Source organism: Cryptotermes secundus, unplaced genomic scaffold (genome assembly GCF_002891405.2).
Source record: "Cryptotermes secundus unplaced genomic scaffold, Csec_1.0 scaffold1859, whole genome shotgun sequence".
Classification (NCBI taxonomy): Eukaryota; Metazoa; Arthropoda; class Insecta; order Blattodea; family Kalotermitidae; genus Cryptotermes; species Cryptotermes secundus.
In genome coordinates, this window is record NW_019734348.1 from 241267 (window position 1) to 264520 (window position 23254).

At 37.6% G+C, this 23254-nt stretch overlaps 2 protein-coding genes across 3 annotated transcripts in view; one reads left to right on the forward strand and one right to left on the reverse strand.

Annotated features, from left to right (window-relative positions):
- Positions 1–23254, reverse strand: part of LOC111868719 (serine/threonine-protein kinase SMG1) — a gene marked incomplete at its 5' end in the record, with an annotated part of 82975 nt that overhangs the window by 46820 nt on the left and 12901 nt on the right. The window contains 5 exon segments of the mRNA XM_023859638.2: positions 11492–11611; positions 12419–12572; positions 18606–18774; positions 19144–19430; positions 20068–20383. Of these exon segments, the coding sequence (XP_023715406.2) occupies positions 11492–11611; positions 12419–12572; positions 18606–18774; positions 19144–19430; positions 20068–20383 (1046 nt within the window).
- On the forward strand, positions 956–19038 carry LOC111868721 (dopamine D2-like receptor). 2 transcript variants are annotated; one of them, XM_033753150.1, is made up of 6 exons: positions 956–1362; positions 3487–3616; positions 6373–7041; positions 7914–8196; positions 10303–10380; positions 18988–19038. In XM_033753150.1, exons 3-6 carry the CDS (start codon positions 6641–6643, stop codon positions 19006–19008), a joined length of 783 nt encoding a protein of 260 aa, XP_033609041.1. In that variant the 5' UTR covers positions 956–1362; positions 3487–3616; positions 6373–6640; the 3' UTR covers positions 19009–19038. The 2 variants fall into 2 exon arrangements, with proteins under 2 accessions (XP_033609041.1, XP_023715413.1); XM_023859645.2 differs by lacking the exon at positions 18988–19038 and having other exon boundaries at positions 10303–11021.

Consider the following 23254-nt stretch of genomic DNA (forward strand, 5'->3'; position numbering starts at 1 on the left):
TCCTCAGGTGTACGAACACTGCTGTATAATTACACGCAATCACATTCGTCTTCTCACTTATAGAATAATATTTTAACTTGTGTTTTGTGAGAGGAGCTTGATATATTATTGAGCACGGGCCTGAATAAGATACAGGATCGAATAAGTTAAGTTAAGTTAAGAATAAGTCTTCAAGTTAAGTTAACAGAAGTAACTGGCCAATACTCATATTCATAAGTTTTATCAAAACCCATGACACTGTGCAGGTGCTAAAATATTCTTCAGGCACATTCTATTTGACGTTTTCTTCAGTTTCGTATAAGGAACACAGAATACAATACCCCACTTCATTTAGCCTATTCAAATACAGTATAAATTTATCATCCTGCAGATGCAGCTTAGCCATTTTGCCTGAACGACAAGTTACCAAAATCCTAGATCAGTCAGTATACACATTAGGCCATGGGCAGGATGGCTAAGGAATTGGAATTCAACTCTGAGGATGGGAAAGAGATTTATCCCTTCTTCACAGCATCCAGACTGGCTGTGGGTGCCCAGCCTCCTATCCAATGAGTACTGAATCATCATAAACCATGTGAGTGAAGTAGAAAAAAATCAGAAAGAGGAATGAATTGAATGAAGAAAAGGAAGGGAAAATAGAAACAAGGAAGAAAAGAGAACAGAAAATCAGTCAGTGTCTATATTATTATTTTCATGACTGAATTGGGATGGAAAGATTTTATTACACAAATCATTGTCTCAGTATAGATATATCCAACCAGGAAAAAAAAAGAAGTATTTTCTTGCATGGTCAGGAATGGACATTGCATAATCTTTATTACGGTTTATGATTCACAAAGGCCTCTGGTGTTGGCATGTACTTATAAAGGTGAAGGTTATGACAATCAAATGATCTCCAGGACACCAAAAAGGAAAGATACAAGTTTCTACTGACTGAAAGCCACCCAATCTTTACAGCACATTTACTGCATTTTAGTCACTACACCAACTAAGAGAAGACTGAATATACATGGAATTGTGAAGTTAAACAAATTAGTCACCAAGTTAAAACTACTGCCAGCTATATGCATGACTTGCTAACCTTGGACAAGCTGCAGTATCAACATTAAGGTTCAATACTCAAGAGTCAACACCTGTGACAGGATCTTATGTGGCTAATTTTGACAGTCAGTATTGTGAGTGTGGCACTTGCTGGCAGTGGCTACTGCAGCTTTCTCGAATGCTTTCTTAGTTGGTGCATGCTGTAACGGGAAAATGGGAAATTCTTCAACATCCACCACCATGACAAATGCATGCAAAGCAGTTTATGTGATGTGTGGAAAAGTTTGCTGACTACTTGGCGTAAAACAGGCTTTGTAACTGGTCAGTATCATTAAAAAACAAAATGGCCAACAATGTTGTTGAACTCTACTGAAGTTTTATTAACAGTTTTTTGTATACATATAAAGCTGGTTTCATTAGGCTCAACACAGCTAAAAACCGAATTGCCTGACAACCTTTATCAAATTTTACAATAATTAAGTTTTAAAGAAATCTATCCCATGGCTTTGGCACTGATACTAGGGCACAGATTGGGAGACATTGTTTGCTTCCACACTGTAACATCAACTGTTGAAACACACTGCAATTTAAAATAATTTAGTAAGCACCATGAAATTATAACATAAAATTATATTTATTTACTCAATACCCTGCCATTTCAACCTCAAATGGTCACCATCAGAGGTGTCCTATTAACAATACTTTTATACTTTTAGTACAATCACGCAAAGTTTTTCTCAAAAATGAAGAATTAAGTATAAAAGTACACAATTTTGTATAAGAAAACTTAATTACAGAACTGTCATCAGAACCAACAGATAATATGCAAAAACTGGTGCAAACATGTCAGAAGTGCAACAACTAACATATCTACAAAATAAGAAATGCTCAAATGTCCCTTACACCCCTAAATTAGAAGCACAAATTAAATTTCATAAAGCTAATATGTCTATTAGGCCTGTAATCAACAATACAACAGTTCCAATCTACACAACTAGCAAAACATTAAGCCCGAATGCCAACAATTGATCACAGCATGCTAATGAAGACTATGTTTATTATGGAAGTCTCACAGCCTAAGTGTGGAGTGTTAAAACATATAAGCAAACTACAGAATCTTAACTGAGCTGTACTGTAACTCAAGTTTATATAAAAGGATGTGTGTTTTCATTACATGCACACTTAAAATGTGTGCATCACATGGTTCTCCATTCTCATTCCAAAAATAAATGTTTCCCCCTGGAGCTGGTTCTTTTACTGAACGTTCAAGTCAACTATTTTAACACAAAAATATTCTGATTCTAAAAATATGTTGTTTTCATTCTTTCATGATTCTAGAGTTAATGACACTTTAAGAACTACAGAGATTATACAGCAGTGAATGAGATGTGACATGAATTGGCAAGTTGTGAGATAAAGCAGTTGTGTTTGTGAACGTAATGTCTCAGCATCTATCTGGAAGTACTGAGCTAAATCACAAATAATCCTGGAAGGACAGCCATGATTCTAATTGGAAACGTACCCAATTGAAGCCTGTGTTCTACATTCATAGACTTAAATGACCTGATTTTCACAGATGTCTAACACATCTCCATTAATTCATTTAATGTTGTTTTATTAAGTGTGTAAGTTATGTAATACTGAAAAACAAATGATTTTGGATATTGGAATAAGAAGAATGTGGAAATAGTCTTGTCTTGTTTTATGAACATGACTGAAGGTACACAGGCAAACTATGAAAAGGCCCATACAAGCCTCAGACTCAAACCTAGGACCTCCTAAACATGTAGGACTACGACACCAAGATAATCAGTGTGGATATTGATTTGGTTACTATGTATATGGAATAAGAGGTCATCACTTATTTCAAGGAACCACTTCAGCATTTTCCTACAACAGACTGTGAAAACCCACAAAATGCCTGTCAGGGAAACTGGTCTCCAAGTGAGATTTGAACTTCAGACCTCCGTATGTGAAAGAGGGATGCTAACCTCAAGACTGCAATGTTCAGCTTTCCATACGGTTTGCAATTATAGTCAGATATGATAATAGGACTGAAGATATTAAAATCAGAAGTGTATACTATACCTCATCAAAAGAATTTATAATTACCTGACTATGTAAGCAGTTTCATTCTGTGTAAACTGCCACACATATCATATGCTGTGCATTGTGATCATGTGATAACAGCTGCTCCACCCATTTAATACATAAATTTGTAATAAAGCAGTCATGGAGTGCTTCATATCAGCAGGTGTGTGGTGGTCAAGGACAACCTATCTGTTCTCACAAACGTCGTTAATCAAGTTAAAATTACAGTGCTGTGTATTCAGTTTCAGTGGATCAGATTAGTGCCTTGATAAATGCAATAAAATGAACTCTACAGAGACAAAATGAATGCAATGATAATGGTAAGAATATTTACGGTCTTGTGCTATATTACAGGAGTGGCAGTTTGAGAGGTCTGACCCTTCCAGTCACAACAGCTTATGTTTATGGCTGTGAACCATTACTGACAGGAAAGTTTACTTGTATGGTGACAGAAGTACCACTGCATTAACCCTGCATCTTCCAGGTATGAAAAATACCAAAATGAATTCCATAAATAACAGACAAATTTATATCTGGTGGTAGTTAATTTTCAAAACCTGATTCAGGAGGAAATTAAGAGGAGATTGAACTCGGGTAATACTTATGACCATTCAGTCCAGAACCTTTTGTCTTCTCGTCTGCTGTCCAAAAACATAAAAATTGGATTATACAAAACTATAATTTTGCCGGTGGTTCTGAATGGGTGTGAAATTTGGTCTCTGACATTAAGGGGGGAACATGTTTGAGAACAGGGTGTTGAGGAGAATATTTGGACTGAAGAGGGATGAAGTGACAGGAGGTTCGAGAAAACTGCATAATGAGGAGCTTCATAACTTGTACTGTTCTCCAAGTATATTTAGAATGATCAAGTCAAGGAGGATGAGGTGGGCTGGGCATGTAGCATGAATTGGGGAGAAAAGGAATGCATATAGGATATTGGTGGGAAAGCCAGAAGGAAAGAGACCACTGGAAAGACCAAGGTGTAGGTGGGTGGACAATATTGAAATGGATCTTAGAGACACAGGATGGGATGGTATGAATTGGACTGATCTGGCTCAGGATAGGGACCAGTTGGAGGGCTCTTGTGAGCACGGTAATAAACCTTTGGGTTCCATAAAATGCTGGGAAACTCTTGAGTAGCTACAGAATTGGCGGCTCCTCCAGAAGGGCTCAGCTCCATGAGTGAGTGAGTAAGTAAGTAAGTAAGTAAGTAAGTAAGTAAGTAAGTAAGGTAGTTCATTTTGTTATACAATGAACCCAAAATTGATAGAGCATCTGTGTGTATCCCAGTTTCTTTTACTTTGAAATCTAAAAATGAAAAACATAGCTACTTCTTTCTGTATAAGAAACAATTAAAATCTGGACTAACAGTGAAAGTAACTCCTACAGAATTCTTCTAACAACATTATTTTCTTCTGAAATGTGACACCATATAGCCTGGTTGATGCCTACTGACATTCAAAAGGAACATGCTTTGGTTGAGGATGGAGGCGATATCTTCCTTCGAAATGTCAGTAAATGGTTACATGGTGTAGTAACCCCAAGACAGAAATCTTTGTAGCCACCATTGCAAGAACTCCAAATACCTCACAACTCTTTTATCTCTCAAATTGTAACTTCCTGTAACATGAATGTCTCAGAGATGTCAGTAGCTTTCAGAAAATGAAGCTGCACTCTAAGTGTGAAATCAAGCTAATGCCACAAAAGAGGTGACCGATCCTTGGAAGGAAGGAAATAATGTAAAAGAGCTAGTTATTGGCAGGAATTTGAAGCAAGTACCACCTGTACACAAGTCTGACATATTAGCAACATCCCATCATACTGAATTCCACAACCATCCACTTCTCACTAATACCAATAATGTTCCAATATTGATTTGCTTCACAATTGCCCATTATCTTTCCTTCTTTGTGGTTTCCTTGCTTACTATATGCTGAGTAAGCAACAGGATTAAACACCTGTATCTCTCACAGAGGGGGAAAGCCCACAAGGTAAACAATGGCTACAGAACTTCAAAGAGAAACCAGTAGGATTACATCAACTATGTACATTTGCCCATCATTGCTATTACAACTAATTAATATTTTCAGTATGGGAAATAGACATTCAGGGAAATCCCTTTTGTGCTCTGCAGCTTTGGTATATCCCAGTGCTAAGATAACATTAGAAGAGAACACACTGGTAACACATGAACAGCTCTACTGCCTAGTGAACATGCAATGAGGTCAACTAATTCTGGACTACATTGCTTGCAGAAATTGTTTATTAATGATTATGAAAAAAAAAAAAGCACTGACGAAGATTTATCTTTCTGAGTAACTTTGTGCATATTTATGGTAAGTGCAATGAAATGAAAATGCTACTTGAAGGAAATTAAACGATTTTTAAGTCGTGTCTGTCTTGTAATAAGACACTTTATCACTTCCATGATTTTTATATCATAAAGAAAGACTTATAATAAGACACTTTATAACTTTAGTGATTTTTTATATTATAAAGAAAGAGACTTCTGATGTTATGTCACTGAGGGTGTACCCCTTACCACTCCAAAAACATTAAAACCATTTCATGCATTTCAGTGGAACCTAATATGGAAGTGAAGCTTTGGACTTCTAATGCCCCATCATCAATAATGTCAAGATTGCAGTCATGCAAACTTCTGAGGTGGAAGTGACACTGTAACTTGCTACAGAGTTCAAGATTTTGTGTAATAAAAAATCTTCAAAAGACATAAAACTTTTTCTAAATTCACTTTTTGTACAATGTGGAACATATCACTGTAGAGTGAAGCCTATAGTTTTATTTGTTTTACAATAACGCAGCTCAAAATCTGTATCACTCTAACACCTTCTACAGTAACCTTCTACCAAGTTTTATCAAAACATAATATTTTTGGACATGAAATAGGCTGAAAAAAACTTTGCAATGTGCAATGAAGTCTTCTTGGGCAATCAGCCGTGCCAATACAGAATTAGTATCTAATGTTTCATACTGTCTCTGTCTTTATCATCTTGGATCGATACAGCTATGGAGACCATCTATGCAATGTCAGATACTAACCCTGCATTGACATGCTGATCACATGAAAAGACTTCTCTGAATAGAGTCACTGTGAAAACTTCAAATTTTGTGTACTCCTTGTAATGTATTCATTTTATACTCTTTCTGCAATGAAAGCAGACTGTTCCATAAAACTAACATAAGCCTACAGAACTGTGATGCAGAAAATTATCATTTCAGATGCACCAAGACATGAAACCCAGAATATGTGCTGTACCCATCAGGAAAAGTGTCTACAGTTGTGGGGCTAACTTCAAAACAAAGTTAATTTAGGACCAGTGCTACATGAACAAACAATTACAAACAGAAGTTTATGATAAAACAAAATAGTTCCTTTTGCAGTGGATAAAGTGACATAATCTAGCTAAAACCTAGCAAAGAAACATGCAATGTGTAACGGACTGCTGCCAATTAATGTATAATACATGATAACAAATACGATAACACAATGCCTTGTGAACATTCCAGAAATCTCACTTCCACAGAAAATGCACTTAATTCCCACACATTATGGAGTATCTTAGACTGTGCACTTCTGGTGGTTATCCTTTGCGGCAATACACTCACAGTATTAGCCATTCGATGCAGCAGACGTCTGTCTAATGTTATGTCAAACCAATTTGTTCTAAGTTTAGCAATATCAGACTTACTCATTGGACTCACTCTGCCATATCACATGGCTTTCTACCTTTCTGACGCAATTGGAAAAGACAAGGAAACGTGTATTCTACGATTTGTACTCCTTGCTTTGGGCTGTTCAGCCTCCCTATGTAATCTCATCATAATCGCCATTGACAGATATATTTCCATTGTTCACCCACTACACTACTGCAGATTAATAACAAAGAGGTAAGTAAGATGGCATTGCTACACACCAGCTTACTGTAAATGTAGTCTGTTTCACTTTTTGCTACACTTTGTAAACATTACGTATGACTTTAATAGCAGGGTCATCTGAGTGCTGAATTAGAAATGAGATGTATGGAAGCAATCATGGCCTTTCTACAGCTGCATATGAAACTTTCCAACCATCTTCTATGGCACACATATCAGTGGGATAAGTACAGCAACAGATTCCAACATATTTTATCTATATTACACTACTACTTCAAAATCTTACAAAAAAAAGAAAATGGCATTAATTTTTCCCCCATAAAATAACAACATGCAGTTAAGATTTTTACATTTTCAATTTATCTAACTGTACTGCATACCAGAAGGTTATGACACACAAAACTTTCATTCTGGCCGACAACTTTTTCTCTGTAACTTGAATGAAATGCCATGCAGATACACACACACAGTATGGTCAAGACAGTGGGAGAATGGCAGAAAGTAATCTGTTTAGGAAGACACATAACCATGTCCGCGTAACCGCATCAATCTCGATATCCTGAAGTTAGGCCAGGGTTGGCTATAATCTTATAAAACTTCATTCCTATGTTTTTGTTGTGTTCTGTCTACACAAGTTTATTTAACTATCATTAAGAATTTTTTTCATTTTAAGCAAACTGTCACTGAACATCACAGTAGTAATCATAGAAGTCCTGTTTCGTATTTGGAAGATTCTGGGTCTCATACAAAGCCAAGATATTGGCTATCCTGAAGTTTTCATGACTTTCCTCAATCACTGAAGACAAATTCTGGGATAATACCTCAGAGAAGGGACAATTGCTTCCATTCATTCTTCAAAACAATTCTGTCTGCATTTACTGTTACAGAGTGGCCATAACGATGATAGCTACAGGCTGGTGCATAGCATTAATGCTGTCCACAATGCCAATTTACTGGAATAATTGGTCAGCAAATGATGAATGTGACATAGAGCATGTCATGGCACCCAACTACTTTGTTTACATTATGCTTCCACTATTTCTCTTATTATGGGTGGCCATGTTTGTCATTTACTGGAAGATATGGCGGGAAGCAATGAATCAAGTACGCAGATTACGAGAGATCAATTTTCTCCATGGTGGAGGTCCTTCTGACTGGAAATCCATTCAGGTCAGTTTCAAGTGAACACATAGTAAAGGCTGATGAAACTGGTATGGAATTCTTCTGGGTTTCAAAGGACTTCAGCATTATCTGGTACAGAGTTTGTAATGTGTCCAAACTTTCACATGTGGCAGTCAACACAATAATAACAATACTCAATAAGACAGAAGAGATACTATCATATCAACATTTATTTGCGACATGTTTCGGCCTTTATTTTTGGGTCATCCTCAGGCAATACACATGCTATTATTTGTGTATTGCCTGAGAATGATCTAAAAAGAAAGGTTGAAACGTGCCAAAATAAGAACTGAACAAATGTTGATATGACAGTATTTTGTCTTATAGTGTATTATTGTTGTTACTGTGTTGGCTGCACCATATGAAAGTACGTTAAGATACAAAACAGGATGCATATTTTGAAAATTTGTGTGTCACCTACCAAACTACAGATGGACACAAATGCAGATTTCATGTAAAATGACAGATTACTTTCTTAGATGATATATCTTTCAACACTGCCCATGGCATGCCACAATTCCTTTATGAAAGTGGTTCTCAAACTGTGGGGCACGACCCCCATGGGGGGGAAGGGCTTGAAAGGGGGGGCACAGCATACTTTCCTACAGATAAAAATTAAAACTGCCCTAAATCAATTAGAAAAGTAACAAAAAAATAAAAATAAAAATACATATAGAAAAACTTCTGATGAGTACAGGCTTTAATTATCATGAATTTCAAATTAACTAATAATTATTCTCTTTACCGGCAATTATAAAATGCATAAGCCAGAGACAGCGTTGATAGTTCAGCAGCAGCCTCATCCTCTGAAATCCTCTGAAGTCTAGACTTTTTAAAATGCTGTGTTAGGAAATGGGTGCCAAACACACTGCTCTGTTGTTTTTAGTGATCCTCGATGGCTTTCAAGAGGCAAGGTATTAAAGAGAATGTTTAAGCTGAGGCATGAGGTGTTCTGTTTTTTAAATGGGGAAAATCACTCACTGGCAGACAGTTTCAGCAACCAGGATTTTTTATTGAAAATGGCTTACCTCACAGATATATTTGAGAAACTGAATATCCTCAACGCTTCACTTCAAGGGAATGAGGCAACTGTACTTTCTTGGAATGACAAAGTGAAGCCATTCATGAGAAAATTAGAGCTCTGGAGAAACAGTATGGAAAGTGACAGGCTAGACATGTTCCCTACTCTGGTGTCAATGGTACAAGACACTGACAATCCAGTGCTTCCAATGGACATAAAAGCTGCCTACTTGATCATCTCATAATGTTGAACGTTCATTTCGAAAAATACTTTTGCAATGATTTTGATAAATTTAATTGGATTAAAAATCCATTCGAAAATGCTCCTGGGCCATCATCTCTGAAGGTAAATGAGCAAGAACTCATTGATCTCACTAGTGATTCTTCTTTAAAAAGTAAATTTAAGGAATTGTCTTTGTTGGAGTTGTGGATACATATTGGCAAGGAATTCCCAACTTTGAGCCAAAAGGCATTGAAGATACTGATTCCTTTCGCAACAACTTACTTATGCGAGACAGGCTTTTCTGCTTTGGCAGCTATAAAGTCAAAGTATCGCTCAAGGCTAAATATTGCTAAAGAAGTTAGAGTGGCCATTTCTGATATTACACCACATTTTGATAAACCTTGTTCTCAAAAGCAGGCCCATCCATCACACTGAACTTTGACATTTAAATGTTTGATTTTCTTTGAAAAAAAATTAAATACTTGTTAGTTAAATATCGTTTCATTTCAATACATATTTTGGTTAATTGCAAGTGTTAAAACTAATTAATTGTATGCCTAGTATTGTGATACTTTAATTTTGAGTAAGAAAACTGCTAAATAGTATGTAGAAAAACACAAAATAAACTGAATGAAACGTCAAACATACCATGAATTATAGTTTGATAAAAAAAAACAGCCTGGGGGCCTGAGAGTATTTTCTCTTGTCGGGGGGGCTCAGAGGTAAAAAGTTTGAGAACCACTGCTTTATGCAATGAGAACTTGTCATAATTTCAGTCTTTACTTGGAGCTTCACCTCTGATGTGGTACTTGGAACACAAACATTTTGTAAACTGTGTTTGCTGTTTACAGGTGGTATTACTAATACTGGGCAGCTTCTCCATCTGCTGGCTACCATACATGGTTGTGGCGTGCACAATACTGTCTGGGGTATGTACCAGTGATACTGGGATTGGCTACAAAGCAGCATTTTCAATGGCAATGGCAAATTCATGCATGAATCCAATCATCTATGCCTGGAAGAACCCTGAATTTCGTCAAGCGATCAAAAGGATTCTTCACTGCCACTCACCCAACAGAACACTTCCTGACCCATCTTTCATCACAGCAAATAAGATTTCGCTTAGGACAACCGACACAAATGTGGACAGCAGTGAACATAAGATGACATATGATCCGTAAATGTATCACAGAATATAAAATCTTATAGTTTTAGACATGCATGAATCTTGAGAATTAAGAACAACATGTTTTATACTGAAATGATCAATTAATAATTTGGGTCAACTCATTAGATTTTAGTTCTTGAAAGTTATGCTACAGAAGCTTGTATCAATGTGGAGAAGAAATTAGCAGGGGGTCAGGGGTGTAATTAATGTCCATCCCCTGGCTCAGGATACTGGCAAATTTCATTACAACATACATAATGGATCAAAATCATACAAGCGTTACAAATATACAGAAATTGGATGTCCTGCTTAAAAATGTAAAAATATAAAAACAATTTGCATATATTGGCTTCTGAATCCCCATATTATAATTATGTAAAGCATTAGCAAATACTGGTGAATAAAAACTTTAACTACAAGCACTCGACTCTTCTTTCGAAACCATTAACTTTGGTATTATGTCCCAAAAATCATTTCATATTCTGCATGAATACTGCACTCCAATACAAAAGACAAATCCAAATTACATATATACATAAAAGAAATTAAGACAGAAAAAGACAGAGAATTATTCAGATTCCAGTCAAACATCAACAGAGATATTTTCATAACATGAAGGCTGTAAAAAAAGCATTTCCATTTTTTTCCCTACTTTCCTTCTTAATGACCCTTTCCCATTGGATAGCACCATGCTCCACAACCCCACCCTTACTTCCCCTGCAAGTCCTGTATATCAGGTCACACCATCCTTCCACCTCGTTCACCCTGATGATAGCAATAGCAATGCATGTCATAACATTAGATCAACTTCAACAGATAATATAGCTACACCCTAACAGAAAACAAGAAACACCAACTAAAGTAACACTCACCTCCACGCCTGTAACCCCTAGAGCAGTGCGAATATTGGGTGTCATGCGGAAAGGAACCTTCTCTGGCACCCTCAATGTCTTCCCCTTCTCAAAGCACACATTGTAGTCTATGTGCACCACCTAAAAACAATTTCGAATACAGTTAACAAAACAGACCAACCAATCTGGTGTAGCGCTAAGGTTCTCACTTGTATTCAGAAGATATTGGTTTAAATTCTAGCCGAGTCACCACCAATCCCCACAGATGTAGTCTGGATGCTGAGATTGAATAACTTCATGCAAATTTATTGTATGGCTGCTGATGATTTTAAATAAAATGTAAAAGTACACTGAATAAAATTCTGATGCTTCTCCTTAGTACCTACTGAAAAATTCCATGAAAGTATCTAACAGGCCACGATCAATTCCTCACACACCATTTTCTAATACTCAAAATAATAACTAACTCTACAAGGTAAGATCTTCTGTAAGCTGTTAAGAGCTATCCAGCTGCTCAAGGAAGTTTCTTCTGCTAAATTGATATAACGGAAGTCCAACACTGTCCAGAGCCCCAAGCCAATTCAATCCAATTCACACTCACACAACCTGTTTCTCCAGGAACCATTCAGATACACTTCAACATACAGCTTGTCTCCCAAATCATGTTAAGATTATGTCAAATTAGAAATGAGAGGATAAAAATGAAAAGCAATTGTAAGAATATATGGGGAAATTGAGAGTGACATATTTTCAGTATCTGCTTGCAAAGACTGAAGAAAACAAATGTGGACACCAGTATCCAAAGTGAAAAAAAACGTGATATTAAACATACTGCAATAGTACCAAGGAATGTAAGAAAAAAATTACATACAATTTAATGCCCACATGTGAGAGATAAAAGAAAAATTTTAAATCAAGACTTCATCATAGTTACTTCACAGTACATACCTCTCCAGTTAACAAATCAACCAACACATTGTCCAGATGTCTGTCTCCAAGACCAATAATGTAGCCAATTATAGACATGACAGCAACTGAATAGGAGTATGTCCGAGTTGTCTGCCACCAACTGCCAGCATTCACACTGTGACACCAGAGCTCCCTGCAAGGCAAACAACACTCACCATTGAACTGGTGCAAATTTCAGGGTCTGAAAATTATCTTGTCTGACTTAATATCACTTGTATACTACAGCCTCTTTAAAGTTAAAATGAGATTTTATTTTTATAATAGCGTTGTATGTACTGGGAACAAAGTATGCCTGTATGACTCATCAGGGAGGAGATGTCTGTATATACATAAGATCAGATATAAAATTTACTGCTATAAACTTAGCATGGTTCTGTGATGAAAAGAACATAGAAATTTGTACACTTAAGATTTATTTAGCTAAAACTAACATATTTGTACTGTGTATATATAGGTCACCTTGTGGGAATTTTGAGTTATTTGTAAATAAGTTGGATAAAGTACTCAAATTACTCTATAAACCAAAAATTGAATTTATAATATGTGATTTTAACATAAATTTTTTAGAAGAGTCAACACATAAAACACAGCTATTAGTGCTGTTACAATCATATAATATTGTGACGTGGATAGCACAACAGGAAGTAGGGGTCACGTGAACTCTGTGTTCTCACAAGTGACGTCAAATACCCCCACTCCTTCCATCATTACGCAACACTTGGTAAACACCCCTCCCCACTAGGCTGTGATGTCGCACAACAGTAGGGCGTCTATTGCTAGGCAATGCGTAGGTAGACACACCTGACAACAATACCTGGTATCTGTTGCTGAGCAGAAAAGTGTTCTCTATGTTGTCCGTGCCGAGCCTAAATAAGGAGCAGCGAACACTATTCAGTAGTAGTGAGTACTGAGCCAGTTACCAGTATTTAGTATGAGTTGAAGTTCAGCAGTCGCCGAGTCAGGTTGTATCGAGTGCATGGTGGGGACTCCAGCAGGGGAAGTAATTCTGACACTGCAGATTGCAGTAATTGGGAAATTGTGAATTGTATAACTGTAAGAGCGAGTGGAATAAATTCGCTAAGATCCATGACGGCGTGAAGTTATTTGTCGCGTCACATACCCAACACATGACAATATATTTCATATAGTACAATTCCCAACTAGAATAACTGAGACCAAAAGCTCTGCAATTGATAATATTTTTCTAGATAAGGCAAGCATAAATTCATATGAAGTAACCTCTATTAGTGATGGACTATCAGATCACGATACTCAGTGTCTCATACTAAAATATATCAATTTCCTGGAGAAGAAAAAAGTGCAGGGAATCACAGGAAGATTAGTAAATGAAGACTGAATTGTTCAATTTCTTATTAAACTATCTAATGAAAAATGGGAAAATATATATAAACTTAACGATGTAAACGAAATATTCAACTCATTTTTAAACAAGTATTTACTTGTCTATGAGTCATGCGTTCCAAAGCAAAATGTAACAAATAAACTAAAGGATAATGGCTGGATAACAGCTGGTACACGTACCTCCTGTAGACAGAAGGAATCTTTGTACATTCTCTGTAGAAACAATTACAACTATTTGTTTAAATCGTACTATAAATCCTACAGCATGATATTAAGAGTAATAAGAGAAGCTAAGAGGAAATATTATAATCAGTTAATCACATCAGCTGAAAACAAAATAAAAACTACCTGGAACATTATCGACACTGAAACAGGTAGGATTAACAATCAGAATAAAGAACATCTACCTCAGACTTTTCAAAATAATAGAAAAAAATAAATACTGAAGCAGCAGCTCATAGTTTTAATAAATATTTCACGTCAATAACAGAAATTCTTAATATTAAGAAAACTAATATTTATACTGCAATGTCATACTTGCATTCCCATTTCTCAAATGGTATTCCAGATATGAATCTTAATTTAGTTGCAGACGAGGAAATAATTAGTATAATTAGCAAATTAAAATCAAAAAAACTCTTCAGGGTATGATGGTGTAACAAATAAAATTATAAAACTGTGCAGACAACAAATTAATAAACCTCTAACTTATGTAATTAATAAGTCATTAACCATGGGTCTATATCCAGAAAGATTAAAATATCCAATTATTAAGCCAGTATACAAAAAAGGGGAAAAGCTGTTATAAGTAACTACAGGCCAATATCTATAGTACCTGGGTTTGCAAAAGTTTTTGAAACAGCAATTTTTAGAAGACTCAATGATCATATCTTAAGGCATAAAATACTACTTTCAGAGCAGTATGGATTCCAAAAGGGATTATCAATCGATGATGCAATGTTTAAATTAACCAATGTAATATTTACAGCTTGGAATAGAAAACAGTATGTAACTGGTATATTTTGTGACATAGCCAAGGCCTCTAACTGTGTTAATCATGACCTATTAATGAAACTGCAGTACTATGGAGTGCAGGGTGTATTATTGCAATGGTCCAAATCTTACTTCCAATATAGGAGTCAAAGAGTGGAATTAAATTATATTGTGACATGTTGACCCCTACCTCCCCAGCGGTGCGTGGCGGTGGCGTAACGCTCGCGTTCTTACGGTAATAGGCGAGTTCCCGCCCCGCCACTCCCCTCCGCGGTGACGTCACCGAGGGATATCGCGGTCGCTAGGCAACGCGAATCAACAGCGGCGACGTTACGATAGTAACAGCGGTGACCTCCGCTAGCGTTACATAGCAACAGAGCGCCAGGCAAAAGGGTGCCTATTACGTGGCCGTTTTCCCGTATTGTCCGATCGAGGCTACATAGGGAGAAGCGAAGGCTATTCACAGCCAGTTCTAGTGTGGCTACCGCAGAGTTGTACTGAGTCAGTCAGCGAGTCCTGGACCTATCGTCGAGTTAGCCAGCAACCAGTCAGTTGTATTGTGGCATTTGGAGTGTACTAATTGTGATACTGCAGGTAGCAGTAATCGTCAGATTGTAATTTGGGTGATTGTATTAGCGAATGTGAAATAAAACTCGCTACATCAAATACAACGAGAAGTTATTTGTCGCGATATACCAGCGATACGCGACAACTGGTGTTGTCTAAGTTCTAACTGGGAAATTGTTGGATGTGGTGTGCCTCAGGGATCAGTGTTGGGACCCTTACTCTTTAATATATACATAAACGATTTCCCCTTGAAATAAGTAAAATTTCGGAAGTTATTATGTTTGCAGGTGACACAAGTATTCTTTGCACAGCTAAAGACTATTATAATTTAAAAATAAAATTGGATGTTGTTTTTAATCACATGTTTACATGGTTTCAAAATAATAAATTTGTGTTAAATCTGGATAAAACAAAAATGATAAAATTCACTCCTAACAGCAGCTACGAGCTACCTTCTATATACATTGTTTTTTAACAAAAAGCTGAAAGAAGTAGAAAGGATAAAATTTCTTGGTTTGCAGCTGGACAATCATCTGACTTGTAAGGGACATATCGATTTTTTGCTTCACAAGTTGAGCACAGTTGGTTTTCTAATGTGAAAATTATCCTATATATTAAACATAAATAGTCTTAAAGCTGTATATTATGCATATTATCATTCACTGGTGAAATATGGAATAATACATTGGGGAAATACATCAGAGTCATAAGGTCTTTGTTATACAAAAGAAAATAATAAGAATAATGATGGGAGTGGGCCCAACTGATACATGTAGAGATTTATTTAAAAAGCTTGACATCCTACCAATAACTCTGTATATATTGTGACATATTTGCGCTATGCAGGACACACCTTCCACCACCAGCGATGATGTAACACCTTCGGAGTGTTGCCGTTGCTACGGTAATAGGCCAGTTAACACCCCGCCCACTCCCATGGTGACGTGACCAAGGGATGTCGCGGTTGCTATGCAGTAGTAAACAACTCCTGACAGCGCTGCTAGGCTATCGGCAAACACGGCGTCAGACAACAGCGGTACCTATCACGTAACTGTTTTCTGTCTTGTCCGTGCCAAGGCTATATAAGGAGCAGTGAACACTATTCACAGTTAGTTACGAAGAGGGAGTAGAGTATTCAGTAGTTACTAGTTAGTTATTGTGTTATCAGGAGTGACATAGTTGAAATGTGGCCGTCGCCGTAGACAGTTGAATTGGAACAGTCACCGAATTCAGTTGTTATGGAAAGAAGAATACTGGGACGTGTGATTAGAAGTGATAGCATGAGAAGCAGATGCTTGGCTCACAAGAGAAGTAATTGGGAGTGTGTAATACAGTGACACTGGTATTGCTCCCATATCAAGTTATGAATACACGTAGACTACTGACGACAGTGTGAAGAGATTTGTGTGTACGGTTTATAAATTGTGTAAACCCCTAACAGTGTTATAATTAATTGTAGTCAAGACTTGTAGGTTGTTAAATAAGCCAATTAACAACCCGAACGGCGTCTTCAGTGGAAAAACACGTTACAATATGATTGGTAATAGAAGGAATGGACCACCTTCAACACATTTATCTCCCTATCCAGGCGTCAAGCTATTTAACACTCTGCCATCAAATACACTCAACTCTTGATTATCCGGGGGGGTGGATAAACAGGTTTGCGGCTTATATGTTGTTTAATATTGATTCACTTTTGTTTCACATGGTGAGTTGTAACACTATTTTCGCACTAGTGTGAACCGAGCTCCGCATTTTTTGGTCCCGTTATGCCAACACAATGTTCTAGGGTAGGAGTGAAAGAATGCAAGGATTTGTGGAAAGTTTCAAGGACAGATACACTGCCCCAGTTAGTCTCTTTGTATTGATCTTCAAGTGCGTTAGCAAAATGTCAGGGTGTAAAAGGAAGCATGTTGTGTTAAGTATTCAACAGAAACTCGTGTGAGCTGGGCTCTGAAATGTTAAGCAGTGACGAAATCGTAAGTACAGTGGGGGTCAGCCAGAAGAGCGGGGAAGAAAGTGAGAATGAGGAAGAGGTGGACAGTGCTGCTAGTAAGAAAATATCACATGGTGCTGCTCTTATCATTTGGAGTCCTTACTAGACTATCTTGAGAGTGAAGAGAACAGTTTATTAAGTGACAAGCTAATATTACGTAGGCTTCGTACGGATATCCGTAAAAAGGAAAATGCCGCGAAAAAGCAAACGACAATATTACATTTTTTTAAGTGTTAAGTGTGAATATGTGTGAAAAGTGTTGGATGTTGTTGAACACTGTGATTGAAATAACTAATTCATACTTTAGTTTAATGTAAAAAAGTATTAAATAGGCCATGTAATGACATAAAAATGAGGTTGAATAAATTTAAATACAGGTAGGCCTATAGTATTATGAAGGTACAGTATTACAGTACTACTTTTAATAAAATGTGTCTTAACCGGGTTTTTGATTAATCGTGATTTCCATCCCCAACATTATCCTGGATAATCGAGAGTTGAGTGTATCACAGTTTTAAAAAATGAGAAAAAGCAATATGGGCTTGTTTTACGAAATTATTTGCAAAGTAACTCATTTTACTCTATTGATGAATTTGTCAAGCATGCAAGGGGCTCAAAAGTTAAGAGTTAATAAATGGTCTCTGTGCATGAATTATACACTGTTGAGACTTGCTTGGTGTAAGTGTAGTAGTATGTATGATGTCTGTTTTTGTTATGAATTTTAATATTTTATAATGTAACTGTTTGGATGATATGGCTTGCCAGTGCGTGTGGAATGGCAAGGTGTGAATTTGACAGTGGTTTTTCCACAACCTATGTGTATTGTCCTGACAACTTGAGCTATCTGTGTGATGCCTGATTATATACTTGTACTTTATTGGACCAAGGACGAATGATGTGTAATCACCATGAATTTGTAATATGCGACATGTTTTATATCCAGCCCTACAGGGAGATGATTGGATCCATGAAGTGAAAAATAAATGTAATGCATAATAGGATAGTGAAGAGGCTACAGGTACAGTATCAGAACAAATTAAGTACACAGCTAGTAAACGATGTTTTCAAACAGGCTTCTCTAAATATGTCAACCTGTGAAAGCAAACTTTCTCTAAAGTAGAAAAAAAAAAAACAAAGGCAAAGTTGCACCTGTACTTTCCTTGTCATGTATGTGCTACAGTAAAAGCTGCTGAAAAATATATCAATCTTATTTTATCATATAAACCACTTCACAGACATATCACTTACTTTGCCAACAAATCCTTTGGAGTTTCGTCCATAAGATCTGTAAGTACTTGACGAAGGATTGGAAGTGGCCATTCCTTGCGATTGTCAAGGTTAGAAATGCCTCTTTCCTTCAAAAGAGGAGTCAGTCTGCTGTAAAAAAGCTCTGAAGGACGCATCACCTGGCCTGGACCTGAAACAAAAGCATTACATATTTAACTCTTTCCCTGTCAGCAAACTTTTCAATTCATGTATTAACAGATTTTAGTCAACTTATCATGACTATCAATGCACCTAAAAATGAAACTAAAAACTTGTTCTTCTCAAGTTATGTATTGTAACCTGACCACTTGTGAAAGCATTGATAAGTAACCTCAGAAATGATCAATATTATTTTCCTTTTTAGTGTACGAGTACAGACACATAGAAAGAGAAAGGTTTAAGGACTACAAGTGGTACATCACAACAGCTGCTCCAATCATGTGGCCAAAGGCTCATCACAACTGCCATTCTTCTCATTTGTTTCTATTCAAAGTCATAATCGCAGTTCTCGGTGGCTCACCATTTCCTCCTTGGACACTGGTTGAAGACTGACCTCCACGGAGGGACACAGTTGCTGTTTCTCGCTGCTGCCATCTCTTGTAAAGCCCAAACAAAGGCGTAACACCATCTACCCAACTAATGAGTCCACTGCGGGGACCGAGGGGTATCACCGAATAATGACGAGCTCTGTACATCGATTCTGAGGTTGAACTGCTTCGTTGCATCATCGTGTTGGCAATACTAAGGAACTGCATGATACGTTCATCGAGATGGAGATCCTCCAACCCTTTGAACAGGTACGTGTACCTGTAACAAAGGAGTGTAAATATTACCACTGATATATAGGAGAGAGAATCAAAGAAATAGCAATGTAACTGGCAATTAAAGAATATAAGCAAATATGACAACAATAATTAAATCAAAACCTGCAATCGGTATCAATTAATTAATGGGTCTGAGTTACTGCCAGCATTGTTAAATAAAACCAGTTCCACAGTGGAGGGTGTATGGTGCTACACACCACATATGCACTGCTATTCTTGAATGAGCAAGCATACCCTCCACCTTTTGAACAGAGAGCATATACCTTAACCTTATGAAAAATTATACAGGTTGACATGTCATTTTCTCAATTCATAACATATGAGTTGTAAAACAAACTGTTGTACATTGTTGCACACTGTTGTTAACAATGAATGTTTTGAAATCAATGTGCTAGAAAGAGATGCAGCCAATATGAATAGTGTCTGTTGTTCAAAGAATTTCAAAGCAAGCTCATACATTTTCTCATGCCATCACAACACTTTGGAAGTGAAATCTGCCTGTACGGTACCTGGGTTAAGACTCCCCTCCCCCAAAGTTTTACCTTTGTATACAGTATGCATCCTGATTTCTTTATGACTAAAGCACTGACTAGGTCATCAATAAAAAGAACTTTACTTACAGTTGTCCATCAGAACCATGGAACACAAGCTTCTTTGGTTTAGTTTTGGTTGGCAATATAGCAATGTTGTTGTCCACGGCAGACACTGTGATGATAGTACCAGATCTTGAAGTGACACCAGGCATGGCAATCAAAGAGTCCTTCAGACCAGCCAGTGCTGGGCTTATATCCATCATGTGGATTGTGTAGGCAGAGCGCTTCTGTGCCCGCTGCTGCAAGCGCGACTGCAACTGTTTCAGCGGCTGCCATGATTCCTGAGGACGGCGTGGATTCCATGAGGTCTTCAGCTTATGCAGTGCATCAGTAATATACTCCCCTGCACACACAAGAATTTCCACACTTTCTTCACTCTCAATATCAACTATAAATGTAATGGTATGGATTCTAGACATGATATATTGTGACATGCAGATCCATTGCTAGGCAACACCTGTAACACATGTGACAGTGTTTTCTGTGGTGTGCGCACAGACCTTTGCAATGGAGCACACACACCTTACTCATATGTGGTGATGTCGCACAACAATAGAAGTGATGCAGGCTTTTTCTATAGGTCTGCACTGAGACTCTGTTTTCTGCTGCGGTCCATGCCAAGTGGATATAAAAGACATGGAAGGTTGTTTGAGTCAGTCTAGCTCAAGGCACCAGCCTGCCAGGATATGGGATTGGGAGCAAACCAATCAAATTGAGGAATCATGGCATCAGGATTATTGAATGTAGGTCAGTTCATACTTGAAAATCAAACTGTGAAAGGAAGACTTTTTTTTTTATTGCTAGTGAGGTGGGACTAAGTCCCTTGTACTGCGGCCACTTCTGGCTTATTGTACCAGTCCCAGATCATAGGTGAGGGTGACTGTGGACCAATTGGTGGAATGAAGATTGGCAGGGGGAAACTGAAGTATTTGGAGAAAACCTGCCCCAGCGCTATTTATTCCACCACAAATCCCACTTGACCAGCAACTAACCGCTTGAGCTATGGTGCGGCCAAAGGAACACTTAGTGTGCGATTTGAAGACTTTATGTGTGCTGTAGTACATGGATATCTGGAGCATGACTGTTAAAGAGTTCCTGTGTTAAAATCCGTTGCAGGAAACAGACAGTAAAACACTGTAAGGGAACATCCTTGGTTGAGAGCTGTTATGACTAGCAACAGCAGACTGAAATGATCTAATGTGGAGTGATTTTTAGTGTGAAAATCAGCAACAATGTCATATTTAGTTATAACTAGTTATGACTTGTATGTGGTCAATAAATCCAATTACAAATCCAAACATTATTAAAGTCACTAATACATGTGACAATATATTTACAAGACCTCGATTTAGTAGAGATTATAACCTTTAAGAGAAGGCCATATAAATTCCTGTAATGGCAGCAGGCTGGAGTTAATTTAAATGTCTGCCATTGTAGAGTATTAAAAATTGTAAGCATGTTACTGAAAATGCTGTGATTTCTACAATTTTTGTGATAAGCGAATGAAATAAATGCTGCTTTTATCTAGAAAGAATATAGAATCAGATATTGTAATTTACAGATTTTAAAATCTTAAAAATTGTTACACTGATTCAAAAAAAAAATATTTTCCAAATTTCGAGCGTCTGTCCACAAATATGCATACAGTTTCTACACGAAACGTTTCTGCAGTATAAATGCATGCTGCTGACATTCTGTCTCACTATGTCATATCTGGCAAAAGGGGAGGACGTTTATATTTGTACTGCACATTCTCCAGTCACATCGGAACCTTTCTGTATGCACGAGTGTGGGCGAAGTCTTATCTTACTTTGTCCTTCAGAAACTCTGACTGTGTATATCTCAGACTAGCCACACAGAGGTACTGTTCTCGGAATAGCCCCCTTGCTTCCTCGCCACTTTCAGAGTCGTCTGTACCGCATTCTGAATTGGTGTCATTTATCAGCGGCCTCTCAATTTCGGCTTCTTCTACGCGAAATGAGACCATGGTGGATAGTTGAAATTGTGATGTTTTATAAGTGTTACGATTAGAGGAGGCCACTCGACATCACTGGCCGACTTCCTCTAATATGAGACTGAGGTGTCATGTGTGGTCTTCACATGGGAAACGGAGTTACATCCGGACAAAGTGCATGAATTGCGATGTCGGACTCTGCATTCAGTTAGATGATGCAGGAGGGAAGACTGTCTACTTATAAAGCGGGTGCCCAAATATAATGTAAGCAGAACAAGAATTTCTATCTTAAAATTAGATTTTAAAACACTGTGCGCATGCGTGGACTGTGCGTACCCATATGGTGTCGCATGGCCACTCGGCTACACTTTAAAGGTCTCCATACGGTGTCGCTATGCTCTTAAAGGATAAATATGTGACACTACATTCCCACTTTCCCCTGTGCCTTCAGTATATGATACCTGCAGCACAGGGACAAATTTAAAGTATACAGCAAAATCCCTATATAATTAATCTGTGATGGAATGACTTTTCTTACACTAAACAAAGGTTTGCCATAAATGAAGAGCTATGAAAAATTACATCATGAAATTTTCTTCTTCTTACAAGTCTTATATATATATATTGTAACGTTTTTCGTTACTGAATAGGCCATAGAGATGGTTAATTGGTTTATTTAACAATCTACAAATCACGGCTACAATTAATTATCACACAGTTGCGGGTTTCCACAGTTTACAAACCCTACAACAAAATCTCTTAACACTGTCTTCAAGAGTCTTCAAGTATTAATAACGCGGGAGCTATACAAGTCTCCCTGAAATACACACTCCGAGTATAACTGTACTACAGCACTCACTATGTCTTGAAAGCACACGAAAAGTCTTCCACTCGCTGACTTCTTAAGTATCGCACACTCGCAGGCTGCTATGTTTCAACTCGGCGACTGTTACTTTATAACTTGCCTCGGCTGTCACAGTACAACTCGGAAATGCCTTCAGTACAACTGAAGTCGCAGACTCCTACAGTAGAACTGACTGGTACCAGCTGTGCAGCTCACTTATATAGCTGCAGTGCTTGCCGGTTGCGTAATGAGTGCCACGTCACAGTAGGAAGTTGATTACGGGTACGTAGCGTTACACGTTACGTCACCGCGGAGGGGACTGGCGGGGCGGGAACTCGCCTATTACCGTAGTAACGCGAGCGTTACGTTACCGCCATGTACCGCTGGGGAGGTAGAGGTGATCCATAGCTCAACAT